General features: G+C 30.2%; 3 protein-coding genes across 3 annotated transcripts; 1 reads left to right on the top strand and 2 right to left on the bottom strand.

Annotated features, from left to right (window-relative positions):
* Positions 1 to 3,871: 3,871 nt before the first annotated feature.
* On the bottom strand, positions 3,872 to 4,821 carry HELRODRAFT_177652 (hypothetical protein; the record flags this gene model as incomplete). Its single annotated transcript, XM_009025799.1, has 3 exons — positions 3,872 to 4,073; positions 4,473 to 4,597; positions 4,786 to 4,821. 3 exons carry the CDS (start codon positions 4,819 to 4,821, stop codon positions 3,872 to 3,874), a joined length of 363 nt encoding a protein of 120 aa, XP_009024047.1.
* Positions 4,822 to 7,139: 2,318 nt separating this feature from the next.
* Positions 7,140 to 10,295, bottom strand: HELRODRAFT_177651 (hypothetical protein; the record flags this gene model as incomplete). The annotated part of the gene is made up of 7 exons (XM_009025798.1): positions 7,140 to 7,202; positions 7,390 to 7,447; positions 7,677 to 7,702; positions 7,967 to 8,035; positions 8,451 to 8,876; positions 8,966 to 9,180; positions 10,247 to 10,295. The coding sequence occupies 7 exons, from the start codon at positions 10,293 to 10,295 to the stop codon at positions 7,140 to 7,142; spliced, it is 906 nt and encodes a 301-aa protein (XP_009024046.1).
* Positions 10,296 to 10,942: 647 nt separating this feature from the next.
* Positions 10,943 to 15,143, top strand: HELRODRAFT_177650 (hypothetical protein; the record flags this gene model as incomplete). The annotated part of the gene is made up of 7 exons (XM_009025797.1): positions 10,943 to 11,012; positions 12,046 to 12,050; positions 12,257 to 12,396; positions 12,998 to 13,079; positions 13,389 to 13,494; positions 14,106 to 14,248; positions 15,003 to 15,143. The coding sequence occupies 7 exons, from the start codon at positions 10,943 to 10,945 to the stop codon at positions 15,141 to 15,143; spliced, it is 687 nt and encodes a 228-aa protein (XP_009024045.1).
* Between the last annotated feature and the right edge of the window lie 1,846 nt (positions 15,144 to 16,989).

Below are 16,989 nucleotides of genomic sequence, written 5' to 3'. Positions count from 1 at the left end.
TAAGCTCGAGCCAATCTCCTGATCTCTTAATTTAACCAATCGATCTACCATCTACATGCCCTCAATAAAATTTCGATCGTTTTTAATTATATGACCAAATTGAATCGTATAATTTTTATTTTGCGTTAATTTTTCACAAGTGTTAACAACCATGATAATGTTGTAAATGATGGGAATGAGCTAATAGATGATGAGGTCAACTACACTGATGATAACAACATATGTTGAATTAATGTTGAATAACAAATTTATTCAATGGCCATAACTAATTATTATTATTATTATGAGAAAAACATGGGCAAAGACAAAATATCCCTAGGCCCATGACACAAAATTAACCATAAAATTTTAACACATAAACAATGTACATGAATATATGTTAATATGTTCTGTTCATACATAAAGATCAAACAAAAAAAAATATAAACAAAAATATAAGAGAATAACTTCTATTATTAATTCAACTACCTATAATACTTTATATATATATATATATATATGTAGGCAAACATTTCTTCATAAAAATTCCAATTTCAACCAATATATCGTCCTCTCTTAAAGACAATCATGTCAAAACAAACATTTATAACATGATTTTTCATCAGTAGCGCTTGTGTGGGGTTTGATGAGGATATGAATGATGCTTAGCAGTGTCACTTCACAATTCTGATTGCAATACCGCCTTTGTAATAATTATAAGTATAATAAAAAATGTTATAATAATTCATTGTTAACAATAATAATAATAATTTTTTCAAACCTTTTTCGTTCGAAGGCAGTGCATTTATTGGAAGAATTCGAAATAAATTCACTTGAAAATTAGAAGCAACATTTGAGGATGTTCAAACTGAAAGATTGTATGAAAATGTACATGATAGACATAAACCACTGAAAAGGATAATGAATTGATTCAATTGCAACAGTATAATTCATCAAGGAACTTTAAATTTAACACAAAAATCTCAATACTTGGAGGGTTAACCGGATTCATCCACATATATGTTCAACTTTCCCGGCAGCTAATAAAACATTTCTGCTGAATATTTCAATATACCTAGCCATTAAGTGATGTTAATTTCAGAAATATTCTGATTAAAAAAAAGTGAATAAAGTTTTTCTAGTAAGTAAAATACGCAGTTGTGTGATTTTACTAAAATAAAGTGAATTATAGTTTTATCAAAAAAAATATCTCAAACGTTTAACCAATGGAATTTTTTGTCTATTAAGAGCAAATTATTGACAACCACAAACTATTTTAGGTAACATTGAATCGTTGTTCGTTGCTGACTCTGATATTGTAATGGTTCGCTATTAAGTTCTACTCAATTATCATGAAAATTTTGGAAAATTAACATTGTAAAATTAGAAAAAGAGTTCTTGAATAGAAATGAATTTATTTTCGCCTTTCTTTTACTATCATTCTCGAATTATTTCAGTCACAATCATCTTCTTCTCAGATTTACAGTTCATCATCATCATGTTCCCACCATCAGCACCATCTTATTCAAAATCGCTCGTCAACATGCTTTGACATTTTAATTTTATAAATATCTTTTCATATATTTATTTAATCCATGGGTGGTGGTGTGTCGTAAAACATGTACACAAGATGTTAATTACCCCTTAGCAGCGCATGTGCTAATCACCCTTTACGACTTTCAGATGTGCTTTTTCCACAACGCAAATGCTTAACATTTTTTTTTTTGCAAATTGTAAATAGACAACAGGTAGGCATGCAGTTGAATGATTTGCATCTATATTGATCGGTACACAAATTGATTGGTTTGAACCTTGGGGCATAAATTTTCAAATTAGGAACATCTGTTGGTGTCATACAAAATATTGCATAAAGATTGATTCGCCACGAGAATTCCACACATATTCATATGTATTGTTAAAATCATTCAGGTAGTTTGATATTTATTAAACAACTACATTATATTTGATTTTCAGCATCTGCATTTGAAATAATCTTTCCAAATGCATTTTCGTTACTGTGTGGCGACAATTTTAACAATTCTGACGATTCAGTGTCTTGCCCATAAGCTTTTTTCAGAATATGTATTGTAGAGTATTTTTAACGGTATCCCCTAGCTAAGTATTGAAAATGGATTTTATTTAAATATATATTTTAAAATTTTGAATCAACAGTTCAGTGCCCGGATCCCTTCACTAAGTATTTCTTGGAGAAAATACCCGATTTTGCGAAAAAGATGAACATTCCATTATTTTTTGAAAATCAGGTTTTCAGTTGAAAAAATTTTTTTAATTGACTCTTAATTTCATTTAAAATCACTTTAATGCTGCAATATATATTTACATTTTACATCAAATCTAACAAAACTAACATAACTCTTTTGAATGTCACGCAGACTCGATGCGACTACAGGAGAGAACGTCCAGAAGCTCACATCGTTGGCGTTAAAACAAGAGATGCGGCGGGAGAATTTATCTCATGGGTAAATTTTGTCAAAATAGAAATTAAATGTGTTTTCAACTTAGTCGATTTGTTGAGAAAATATTTTTAGTTTATCTCAGCCTCGTTTTGTGGCATAGATAGAAATTGTTTGTGAGGGTCTTTAATTTCAAGAAACTGCAGACCTTTTTTTGCTTAACGAGTAATTTTTGTCCAATTTTCCTAATCAATCCTACCAACCAGTGATTGATAGATCACTACTTTCTATTTTACGTCTGTGAGAGTGCTGAAAACGTTAACTTTGGCTGCACTTTTCCACGCTGGCTGCGCCTCTGATTTCATTGAAACATTTTTCAAACAGATTTCTGGGACTAAGCTCTCAGTTTATAACAAATTATTGTCAATAATTTGAACATTACTATTTTTAAATTTAACGAAGGTCTTTGTTCCTTCAAATATAAATATTTTTTGACCCAATGATCGCGGACTGACTACAGCACTCTATAGCAGCGGTGACATCGTAACATGATGCAAAAAGACAACACGCTAACAACGTCCACGAACGTATGTTTTAAATTTTTATATAAAAAAATTTCTGCATGGGTCATTTACGCGCGGTAGTTGGTCTTATGAATTGGAGGAAGAAGTTCCACCAGGTCCTCATCACAGATGCCCCCCAGATTCTCGGGATGTATTGATTTACAAAAGAAGATACCTTGTTTGTTGCATTAAAAGAATGGCGGACTAAACAATTGAAATACTGAACAATTGAATTACAAAACAATTAAATTACTAAACAATTAAATTACTAAACAATTGAATTATTAAAGAATTAAATTACTAAACAATTAAACAAATGACCAGTTTTTGTTTAATTAATTGATGAACATTGACCATAAATGAACAAATGAACATTTTTGTTTAAAAACTGCGTCACCAGTTAATTCATTTTCTGAGAGAAATAAAGTTTTGTCAAAAATAAAAAATTAATAAAAAATTAAAGTGATAAAACTTTTGCAGAAACAATTTTAATTGTTTTTCATTTACTTTATTTGTCTTTCATCCATTAGAAATGAATTACGTAACTACGATGTTATATATACATTATACAGTTTGCTACCGCTACGTGCAGCACATTTTGACATTAATTTAATTTGAATATGTTAAAATTGCATTTAAAATTATTTTTAAACCATGTTTTTTTTTATATAAATGTAGATTTATATTAATCTTATAACTTAATAAATATTTTCAAAGTTTTTGTTTTGAATAAAAATAACTATTAATATTATCATTACTTTAGAATTCTTCATCGTAAGTCACAATTTCTATGAGACGCAATCACCAACGCGTGTTAAAACAAGTTAACCGTTTACAAGTTGTTTCCCAATCTTTTCAAGCATTTTCCGCAGAATCGGCATTAACGTTGACATTTTTTTCCCTTGCAGTCACCTTTTATTTCTTCCCAATGTGAAAACTTAAACGAGGAATGCAGCGAGCCATGAAGCACGCAGCTGACCACAAGCACCTCCTCCAAGACGACAACAGCATTTTGAACTCTGCACGAAATTGTTTCCCAGAGGCACAGTAGAAAAAGAAATTTGACGAGTGATTTATTAGGGCCAGGAAATCCGTAATTGTGTAAGCCAATTTTAATCTGCGGTGGTTGTTGTATCAGGGTTTACAACTTTAATTCATAATAAAAAACAACATCGAATCTATATGTACCACAATTTACAGTTTTGTCTCGAAAACATTTTATGTTAATCAAGCATTTTCAGAGTAAAAATAATTTAACATTCAAATTGATTTTAAGTTATTATTGGAGGTTTTCCTCTCACTGTTGCTACAGACAAGACAACAAATAAGTTATGTCTCTATTAAACAACGTGAAACGTCTGAAAAATCAATCCAGATGATTTATTTAAGAAAACAAACAACTTAGTGTTTTTAGTGCAACAAATGCCAAGAATAGCAAATTTTAAGAATTCACTTATCTGTTGTTTAAATAATTTGAATAAGTACGCACTTCATTATTAGAGTATCAGATGATGACCTGTAAATCAAGTAGACACAATGCACGATGTAGAATGGTGTGGTTAAGAGGACGAAAGCAAATGAGACGGAGAGTAGCATGATCGCACAATTCGTTTCTTCATTTTCTCTTCTCAATTTTGAAAACTTTGTTTTCAAAATTGATGAGCGTTTTAAAACTTAGTTTGTAAGCATTGTAATGGTTGGTATTGTTAAAACATTTTGAATTACTTCTATTTAGTGTACAATAATAATATGAATGTTCATTTTACGTTTAGCCAAATGATTGCAGATTTTTTAAAAGTTCTTTAAATAACCAATTTAAAATTTCTTACCGAATCTCTACAAACATGTATGTTCTTTTGTTGCATTGTGATAGAATCTAGTTTGTTGTTGATGGTGGTTGTTGCTTGTGGGATTTTTTCAATTTTTATGCCTGGAAGTTGTCAAAAATAAAATTAGTTTTCAAGTGCACAACTAAGCATAAATGCTAAATGACTAAAACGGAACTGTTCAAGTTGTTTTTGTTCGACCAGATCCGACAATTTTAAACACTCTTTATAGTATTTTATACATCAAATCTATCAGATGGATCAAAATACGGTAGCAAAAAATTTATTTAAAATTGACATTGTTAAAAAATAATTCTATAGCAGCATCACAGTAAACGACAAATTCAATGAGCTAATTTTATTTTCTCTGAAACAACTTTAAAGTTAACTATAAATGCAATTTCGCCAAAGTCAGCACACGTAAAGTATTAGGTTTATAAAACCAGATTTGTAAATTTACCTGCCCCATGTGGAAAACTTTGAGTTCTGCATGCTAGAGGTGAAGCGGGAATTAAAGTTTGTTCTTAATTCGTTTCCATTTTTGTTTGTCATTCCCGATTTTCTTCCGATTTTCCATTTAAAACAACGTTCTATAAAATTTCCAAACCTTATTTTTTAACTCATTCCCGCGTTTTCTCTTCCGTTCCCTTCCATTCCCCTTTTTTTAATTTTGCAAATTTTTGAACATAAAAACCAATTTTTTTTCAAAAAAAGCAAAAATTATGAATACACCTTTAGTATCAAACAAAATAAAAATTTAAAAGCTCTAAAAATATTAGAATAACAATAATAAATTACAATTATAACATTTAAACCACTTTTATACAAATTTATGAATAAACATACTATGTGAATTTCTAATGACCACAAGTGTACATATGTGTGCGTGTATGGATGTGTCGACCACACGTTTGTATTGATATACTACTCGCTCGTCACCGTTCTACGACAATTAGTGAACGAACAACATAGGCCAGTTTGCTCTTGGGAAAATTTTCAGTTTTCGTTAACTTGCCAGCGCAAACGTTAAATAACTCGATATTTTTCAAGTACATAATATAATGAGAGATAACATTAATTACCGACTTAACGTGTGTTGAGTATTAGTGTTAGTGTTTAAAATGTTTTAAAGATTAATAACTGAAATCGAACGAGAAACGACTCACCCATTATTGTTATTATTATTTTATTGTTTTAATTGTAATTAATAGTATTTCCTATAACAAAAGAACAAAACTTAAACGAGGAATCAAGATGCATAAGATGCAAAAAATGATAATGCTTAAATGAGATAACTCTTAACCAAGGAAACTCTCAACTTTTAACTAAGATAACTTTCTCCACTTAACTTGTGTGCTAGCCTATTATATATCAATCAATTTTAATCAATCAATCAATTAGCTTGTAAAGCGCTATTTCTGCGATGTTCAACAGCGCTCCTCAATGAATTTGCAAACAGATGGGTCTTAAGATCCGCTCTGAACTTCGTAAGTGATGGAGAAGTAATCAGAGAAGTAATCAGAGAAGTAAGTAGAAAGTTCCAGAGAAAAGGGCCAGAATGTGTGCGTATGTGTATGCGATAAATATGTGTGAATATGGACAATGGACATATGTGTATACGAAAAAGTACGTACTTGGACATACATACATGTTTATAGATCAATCAATCAATTAATCAATCAATCAACCAATCAATCAATCAATCAATCAATCAATCAATCAATCAATCAGTCAGTCAGTCAGTTAGTCAGTCAGTCAGTCAAACAGTCAGTCAGCCAGCCAACCAGCCAGCCAGTCAGTCAGTCAAACAGTCAGTCAGTCAGCTAGCCAGCCAGCCAGCCAGCCAGCCAGCCAGTCAGTCAGTCAGTCAGTCAGTCAGTCAGTCAGTCAGTCAGTCAGTCAGTCAGTCAGTCAGTCAGTCAGTCAGTCAGTCAGTCAGTCAGTCAGTCAATCAATCAATCAATCAATCAATTAGTTTATGAAGCGCAACTTCCGCGATATTCAACAGCGCTCCTCAATGAATTTTTCAAATAGGTGGGTCTTGAGATTCGCTTTGAACTTCGTAGGTGATGGAAAAATGGTCAGAGGAGGAAGCAGAGAGTTTCAGAAAGAAGGGCCAGAAAAAGCAAAAGCAGATTTGGCAAAAGATTGTTTAACACGAGTTAAGAAAAGCGAGAACAAGAAGACGGCCGTAAACCGGGGCGTTTAGGTTCAATTAATATATCTGATAAGTACTTAGGAAATATGCCAGGAGACCTTGCTCCCTAGAATTTAACTAGTTGTCTAACTCCTTCTAACTAGTCAGTTCTTATTGTATGTCACCTAATTTTTATTATAGATAGTATTATATGCTCTGATTAATTAGACGTTGCATTAAGCTGCTTTTTGCTGTCTCGTCTCAAACTACTTTTGTAACTTAGCTATTAAATTTTTGAATGGAAAACATTTAATTAGCAATTGTACAAATTGATTTGACACATTTTAAAAATAATTTAAAAAAAAATTTAGGTGTTGTTTTTAAGAATTTATCGAGTTTCTTAAAAAATTTGTGTAACAAACAGACGATTAGTAAACCCAACAAAAACTTCAAAATTATATTCCACTTACTGTTGTTTGAAACTTCTTCAAATTCCTCTTTTGTAACACTGCATTTTGCAGATAGTGTCTGTTGGCGTTGGCCAATCATCAAACACCTCTTCTTCTTGGCAACTACAATGTCTTTGATGATGAGAGAGTTGAGGACGATTATTAGTATAGACGGAAGGAATGAATAAAATGTTCCGTCAATCCAAATAAAATTTTCAAAAATGAAAGTTCTGTATTTATCGTCTATTTCACATGAAGTTGTTTTAATTGGCGGGCATAGCTTGACACCTTCCAATGTCAATTCATACATTTTAGATTTCTGATCATAAAAGTCCTGAAAGATGTAGTGTTTTTGAACTTAAAAATTGATAAATTAATTCAAAAGAATTATTATATATTATACATTTTTTGAAGTGTGATCAAATTCAATCAAAACTTAAGAAATAAATTTTTAATTAATTTAGGTAAACATTTGTCACAAATGCTTTATGACAACTAAATAATAATTTATATCAACCATTGCGCTGTTTTTATTATAGGAAGACATGGCTAAATAATGTTTTGATAAAAAAATCATATTATATCAAAATCAACATACGATCAGTTTTGTAGTCCACAGGTCATAAATATTCAAAGCAGAAAAAAATACCAGCAACGCCGCAATCACCTGAAAAGTAAGTACAAAATTAAGAGTAATTTTTGACGATTATTTTTTTTTTAGAAGTATTTCCAAACATCATATCGTCCAACCCTGGCATGGCAACCTTAATTTTTCAATTTTTCATTTTTTGTATCTTTCGGGCTCGTTTGAATAAACGGATGTAGTGTCCCGAAAGATATAAATTCAAGACCACCCATCTGTAGGGGGTAGAAGAATGCACCGGGCTACTAAAATAAGAGGAGCTACGAAATACAAGAACCGGAAAGGTTGTGGAGCCACAAAAAAGGAAAAATTTTGAAAAGTAGCGCAATGAACAAAAAATTGTCACAAACTCTTCAAACCATAGAAAAAATTATAAAAATTAATATTAATAATAAATCAATAACATCAAGATCGCCAGTTTTTTCTTTGTCCAACTTACCTTTAGAGCATTCCCTTTGCGGCACATAGCGACAGCTTTTAACGGAAAACAAACTGCGATGAATCTTTCCACAGTTACAGCCACTATCAACCAAACTGAAAAATTACTCAAAAAGCCAGCTAAAAAATACCTTCCAATGCATGTAAAAATTGATACATTTTCAAACACAAAGCCAAAATTTTCTATCCAAGGTATCATGTAAGCAAAAGTTAGCACGAGTGCATCAACCACGGTCAACGCCGACAAATAAGTGGAGGATGAATTTTTTCTCATTTTTTTCCCAAGAAGAACAAACAGTGATAGCAAGTTTCCTATGACACCGCTAAAAAAAATAATCGGAAAAATATAAACAGAAATGAATTTGTCTACATGTTTCTCAGACAGGTATCCGTCGGTTCGATTGTTGGAAGATTTGTTGCTGTGAGCCTGTGTTGATCAAAATGTATATATACAGAAAATTTATGTTCACATATTTGATATTATAATTCATAAGAACAAATTTCATGTTCACTCACATTAACATCTTTCGTAATTTGTGATCCTCTGATATTAGTTGTTTCGTTTTTTGTGTCGTTATTAGGATGAAATCTAAATTTGTTTAAATATTCAATCTCTTCAATTTTATATCTTAACACCTGAAGAACTAACTGTTGGAATGTTTTGTTGGCTGGGTTTTCACAAGAATCGGTAAGAACGCTTGCAGATTGTAGGTTAAGTAACGTCTTCACATCTGAATAGTTTTTAAAAATTTTGAAAATATATTTGATGGTGGGCGACAGTAGCTCCAAACGCTCCGAAAAATTCATTATAAAATTGATCAGTTTTTTTGATTGATGTTGAAATGTGACTTTTTTTAATTTCTCCTATGCTTGATGCTTCAATAGGATAAAATCTTTTCCAAAGAATTTTTCACCTCATGTCTGTGACAGTTGAACGTAGAAGCAGTTCGTCCTTGTTTATAAATGAAACATGTTCTCCCAGTGTTTCCACCCTTTGTAATTTAAATTTAAAGAAAACTAATTTTTCGTCCGGCCAACGTAGGAACAACAACTAAAATTGTTTATGTGATGAAGAGCTTGGTGATTAAAATTTAATTAAAAATAACATTTTCAGAGCACATAACACTTAATTTTGTGAGTTTATTTTGATACTTTTTTTGACATAATTTTTAAAATTTGTTTTAAAACTACACAAAAATGTTTTGTTCTAACATTGCAACTGTTATTCAAAACTGTCCTTTAAGTTACTTTTTGAACTTTTTGCGAATTTTTTTTTGCGAAACATTTGCGAATTCTGTACTGCTACTATTACATTTTATATACTGAAGTCGAGCTTATTCAAATATTAGGAGACATGGTCAGCATTATTCATTTGAAAATATATTTTAACAAAAAAAAATATATTTTTAGTGTTTAGTAATGTTTAAAAGTTGTATTTTCAAATTCTTGCTCCAAATAATAATGCAGCAATTTAGATAAGGGTACCTGAAAGTGTACCTAATAGAAAGTTTAAATAATTTTTCTATAAAAAATAGTTCACTTTGTTTAACAGACCCAACAATTTGCTAATCACGTTAGGCTAATAAATAATTTAGTCTTTCCAGTTGAGGTTTAGAACTATGGCGCCAACATTTTGTGAAAGAATTTCCTTGTTTAGGCTGTTTGTAATAATCCAAAACTTAAAAGCTTCGGGACAGGTTTAGGATGCGTTTATTATTTTCAAACGGCTGTATTCCGCACAGGAGAGTAATTTTTCAGCTTTCTATTTACTAATAAATTTTAATCAATCATTCAAACTTTTACTTCTAGCACTGCTATGTGTTGTCTGGGTGAGGAAAGAATACATTTTAAGGAAGTGGATAAAAAGTCCAAATCCTCAATTTAAAAAATTACTATTATATACTCAGGTCGAGCCTTGATGCAGACCAGAAGTGATACAAACTGCAGAAAGTCATGACAACCAACAAAAACATTGACGTCTGCTCTAAAGATAAGTGCGACACAATCTCAAAATCAACCGCCAAACTCTTTTTCTTATATTTCTCTACCTAGTTTAATACTTTTGTGCACTCTATATTTTAGTTTTTTTGAAGATATAAAAGATAGAAATTGAAAAGAAAATTTAGTTTTTACATACATTTTTTTTAAAAGGGTAATAAAAAATGAAAGTTTCAAATTTAAATTCAAAATAAATAGCCAAACAATATTTAAATTATGCATATATAATCATTTTAAAAGTTGTTGGAAATTTCCAAATTAATAGGCTGAAGATAATTGCAGCCAATGTTATCATAGTCCTTGATGGCATAATTTAGCTGACGAGAAAATAAAAGAATAGAAAAAAATAGCAATGAGAAATTTGTCTTAAAACATCGCAAGATCATATCGTCATTCAATTTTATTAAAATGTATTTAAAAAATTTTAAATTGTACGTAAAAATTGTCACGTAGGGAAACGTTTGTTTCAAACAATTACCAAACAAATGACACCACATGCATTTTTTAACTCGTCAACATATTCCTGACAATGTTTTGAAAGTTTTACTTGTCAGATTGCTCAAAGGTACATACAAAGCTACAGGCTAATGATCTAGGAAACAATTTTAATCGAAATGTTTTTTGTGTACTACATAAGCAGAGGCTCAACAACTGTACGATCATACATTGAAACGTTTCTGTACGGCAGTTTTGTATTGTATATAACATACATGTGTGTGTGTAGATAAAAAACTTATATGAGTTTCAAGTCTGATTTGTTATATTAAAAAGTAATTTCTGTTGTCTACTAATTCTGCAAGTGACAAGGTCAGTCTTTTTAGTGAAACTTATAATAAAATTTTATATGAAATTTTGTTAAAAGATGATGATATATTTTCAGGTTGTTTTATTTTAAAACATAATTTTAATTTTCAAATATATACAAGCGATATTCATTTTAATTCACCAACTGTGTTTTAAGTTATTAATATATGAATCAATTAACAGAAGTGACAAAAAGTCTGAATTTGAACAACTGTTTGGTAATTATATTGAAGCTTATGGACTTCCAGAAATGACAAATAACATAAATCACGTCAATGCTAAAAAAGCTAGTTAATAAATAAACAATGAGTTTATAATGACGGTAATGAACACAAAATAACACAGACACATTCACACGCACATACACACTATACACACACACACAAACACACACACACCTTACAAACCTGTGTCATCAAAAAATGATGAATAATATGAAAAACTTATGGAATAATAGATATATTTTTAACAATATTTTCAAGCTTTTTAATGTTATGTATAAATTTTAGTAAAAATTATTTTAATGTCCAATAATATTATTATTTTTTTGTTTAATTATTTTACGAAATTTTACAAAATTGACGCTTTTGCTTGAAGTTCGATCAAACAATGACATTTCCTGAGAAAAAAATAAAAAAATTAAATAAGATTAGTAAATTTTTTGTTTTTGTTTGAATAACTTGGCCTAATTTTAAAAATTTATGAGAATTCAATATGTCTCCTGTTTAAAGTTTATTGCATAATTTTTCATCGTAACTAAATTAATTATTTTGTTCTCTTTAATTTTGTTTCAGGGGAGGTGTTTTTTAAATAACGTTTTTCTGAAAAATGTTTATTTAAATTGAATTTATTTATTGTAAAAACAACATAAAGTATGTTGATGCTAAGCAGAAGTCATACGTCTTCTATTTACAAAAATTAAAACAAAAAAGTTAATTCATTTCTTTTTCATTACATTATTATTTTTTTATTTAAATATAAAAATTGATTTCAACGATTAATCAGATTATTGAACTTATCGTTGAACAAACGCTGGTGGGACGAGACGGATGTCTTATAGTCCTGAAGGGAGTTGGAACGACTCCGAAGAAATTGGACGTGTTCTGGAGGTTTCTCAATGATCAATTGACAAAAATACTTGAAAGGTTGCTGTTGATGTATTTTCTTAATTTTTTTTAAATCAAACGATAATTTTTCTAAAAATATTAGTTCAATAACTTTGAGCATATTTGACATTAAAGTATTAAAACCATAATCAGGTATGAAAGAATAATTATTATGATTGATGATAAATTAACAGGAATTGTTTTTTTTTTTTTTTTTTTTTTCAATTTAGTTAATTTAATACTTTTCTACAAGAATGCACTAAAGCCTATTAGAATGCCTAACATTTCCCTGTTGACCTAACCACTGGGCTTCCTATTTAATTTTTAATTAATTTATAACTCTACTTTTGGGGGAGGGCTAGGATTTTAAAAAAAAAAAATTTACAACCTTTTTTTTTAAACCTCCTTTCACGCCTGATTTACATTTCGAAACTTTTACATTTACATTTCCCTTCAAATTTGCCAAAAAATGCCGTTTTTTAAGGAGCTGGAACCATTTTAAACCAAAATTTACAAAGTTTACATTTTTTAAATTCAATTTTTACCCTAACAAAACTATCTTTTAATACGCTATGCCCCTTCAACAATAAATAATTTATAACATCAGTTACATTTGATCGATAAATTTTTAATTTAAAAGACTCAGCGGGGATTCAACTCAGTTGTATCCCATCATAATGAACGCTTTTTCTTACTTCTCAAATCAAACAGAATACAATGAGGTTGGTTACTTAATATACTCTAAAAATTTTTCATTTTTTAAATAATTTCTTTATCGGAGTAGGACAATTGGAAATTGAATTATATAAATTTGTGATAATAAAAAAGTTGCATTGAGGCTGAAAACTCGTATAGGGTCATACAGAAATATATTAAATAATTTAAAAAATTTGAATTTAAATAATTTATAAAAATTTAAATAATTTAAAAAAATTATTGTTTTTGATGCCAAATTTATGCGGTTGAATAAGGTGATGGAAATATTGACATTAATAGCTACGAGTACGTCATTCCTTTGTTGTGAAATGCAGCTGAAATCCTTCCTAAAGGATCTTCTGGCCGTCAACAGTTCAACCAGTTCCAATAGGGTAAATTATATTTTGACGACCATTCGCATGAAAATCGAACGGGAGAACGGTATGATAAGCAACTTGTTCAAAGGCTCTCAAAACAGTAAAAAGTATTTTTACTTTTTCTATATTTTTATTTTATATATTGAAATTGTAGTAATTTAAAATTTTTATTTTATTATATTTGATATTATTCCATTCATTGTATATTTTTGTTATTTTGCTATAACTAAGAGGCAATAATGATTTATGAATAATCGTCGGATTTGGATTTTTAATTGAAAAATTTGTAGAAAGTATTTTTAATTATCCTCTAATGAAATACCTTTTTAAAGAAACTCATGAAAAACACAAAGAAATTAAAGAAAATTCAAGTTTAAAGCCCATTCACTAAAGTTCAAATTTTAAACTTTGTTTTGTGAAATTTGTAAGAGAATTAAACTGATTAAACAAACATATGACACTATACGTTTGTTTAAATTCTAAATAGTAATTCCTTTAAAAAGGTCCATTGTCTTCTAAAAAGCCTTTCATAAAAATTGAATAAAATAATAGAAATTCATTAAAAGTCATGACGAAACATTATCAACTTTCATAAATTCGAATCTAATACCTATTGAAAGTGGTTTTACTCATCTGACGAATGAATGATGCTCATAACTTTTATTGTTTTGAAAGCCAACGAGCGACTCGATCTTCAAAGTCAGCCATCAAGTCGATGTTCATTCGGACAGTTGCCAAATAATTTTCTTTCGTCGTTGAATCACTGTTGTTACCTACTTGGTTGTCCAGAAAGGCTTTCAACTGCAGTGTTTAATATCGTTAGAATGAATGAATGTAAAAAAAATTTATTGAAAAAATTAACAAAAAGTTAATTAATAATGATATATCAGTTATTATTTTGAATTATTTTTTCATTAAAATCACTGCATTCGCGGTTTTGTCATTTTATCGCTCTATTGAAAAGCCTAAATTAGTCTGTATTTAAGCAGTGAAGCACTAACTTCATTGTAATCTTCTTCAGTTGAGAAATATGATGAGGCTTGTTTTATGATGAAGTTTAATAGTTTCGAGTCAGATAATCTTTGGAAAAAATGATTTATTGATAATAACATGTGAAGTAAACCAAAAAATTAAATATTATTGTTAGCATTTTTTCTACAAAACTTCAACAACATTTTAGTTAATGGGAAAAAAATGACCAAAAAAACTTCGGTGGCTTATATTATACATGATACAAATAATTATTAGATGAAAGGCTCGTATTTTATTTTTCATTAATTGAAGTAGTACAAAAATTCAAAATTAGGTTGCAACTTTGAAACTGTGCCTCTAACACAGTAACATTTGGATTTGGAAATCTGTTTTTTTTTGGGAAATAAATGTTAAGTTATGCAATTTGTAAGTGTATGGTTCTAATAGAGCGCTGCGTTTGCAATCGTTGGATTTGAAAAATCTGTCCCTAACCCTAAAATAAGAATCGGTTTTTCCTTCGATAATGATACAAAAAAGATAGACAGGTATCTTGTTTATAAAAATATCTTTACAAACACGAATCCCCGTAAACATGTCCAGATGTCGCTGGACATAGTAAAACACATCCTTCCCTACCTGGATGCGAACTGCAACATAGAGAACATTAAAAGGGACCCAGAGGCACTGATTAAATCATTCACGAAACGACAAACGTACAACAACAAAAAAACACAGTGCTAACGCGTCAACAAGAGGAGCGTAATGCAATCAACGTCCTGATATATCACAATATGAAATAACAGCACACTAAATGAATGCCCTAGAGAAAGGCCTGGACTTCGTAACTACACCCAGAAGATTAAGAGTGACAGAAGTAACAGATGGTATCAATAAATTAATAAGGGATATCAAAATTAATGATTTTTTTAATAATAATAAAGATATTCAAAAAAAACACAATACCATACCTACCGGATTACGGAAGTACTTCAAATCGAATTGGAATCCACCACAGAATAAATTGTCGAATAACTGCAAAGCAGCCACCGAAGAGATAAATAAATTGATACAAAACTTCGCATCCAAAAACAATAACGATGTCATAAAAACAAATATGTTGAAATCAAACATCCACCTGTAGAGATGAAAGCATTACTTAAATTAAAAAATAATGAAGCAAGGGAGTGTATTCGTAATAATGCAGAAGATTAACTACATCGAAAAGGCAGAAAGAAATTCTACAAGAAAATATTAGAACCAATTGACAATGGACAAGACATAATAGATCTACTATCAAAATATAAGCAATCAAAATAATAAACAAAAAATATTCTCCGCCCTTACACCCCCTAGCAAACCCAGGACGAGATATTTTCACACATTGCCAAAAACACACAAAGATAAAGAGGATTGGTTTGACGAATGCACCCCCAAAGGAAGACCCATTGTCAGTGACATCGGTTCAATAAACCAACCACTGTCAACCTTTGTGGAAGGGCAACTAAAACAAATGCTTGAACGTTCGTGAAAAAAATATCTACGACCTTCATTAACAATCAACAGATATTAGTGACAGCCGACGTATCTAGTCTATACAAGAACATGAATAATAACAGATGGATAGAAGTGACCAAACATGCCCTTAATAAATACATGCCAGACAACAAATTAACGATCGAAGCTTTGGAACATACTCTGCACAACAACGATTTTGCCTTCAACAATCAACACTGTTTGCAGATCAACTGATGCGCCATGGGTAAAATCTACTCCCCCACATTGGGGGAGTAGATTTTACCCATGGCGCACACTCCCTATATCTAAACCATCTCAAAGAAACCATCAACAAAAAGTTCTACGGGGTTGTTAATTACAACAGATATATCGACGATATTTTTTTCGCATTCAACGGATCCGACGACGAACTGAAGAAATTATTAGAGAGAACCAATAGGGAATTAAATTAAATTTTCAGCACGATAAAAACAACATCGAATTTTTAGATGTTACCGTATACAAAAATATGAACACATTCCCATTCCTACTCACCAAACCCCACTTTAAAAAGACGAACACGTTTAATCTCCTACACCACCACTCTTTCCACCCACCACACATTTTCAGGTCGATCGTCCAATCACGATTCATCAGATACGCCGGTATCTCATCTGAATTTTATTTTTTAAGGAAGCAAGCTTCAAGTTGATGAATAAACTCAATAGAAGGGGATACAAAATACAAAAGATAAAAAAGCAATTCAAAATAATTTGCGATAGGTTCGATGAACTCAAACCAATCAACCAAAATCTTACAAACAACAATAAAAATAAATGTATAAAAAAATTCATTCTGGTACGACCCTTCTGCCCAACCACCAGAAAGATCTATGAAAAGATAATACTTATAATGATTAAAAACAATATCCTTGGAAATGATGAAGAAACAATGAACGCTTACAAAATACAAAAGAACCTTAGTAGATTTCTATTTAGACATTAAAGGGCACACGAAGTTAAATAATCATTTAGAATTGAAGAATTTTATAATTATTTTTTATAATTATGAGATACAAACATCGCTTACTTGT

This window comes from Helobdella robusta, assembly GCF_000326865.2.
Source record: "Helobdella robusta unplaced genomic scaffold HELROscaffold_43, whole genome shotgun sequence".
NCBI lineage: Eukaryota > Metazoa > Annelida > Clitellata > Rhynchobdellida > Glossiphoniidae > Helobdella > Helobdella robusta.
This window is presented reverse-complemented; position numbering and strand designations above follow the sequence as displayed.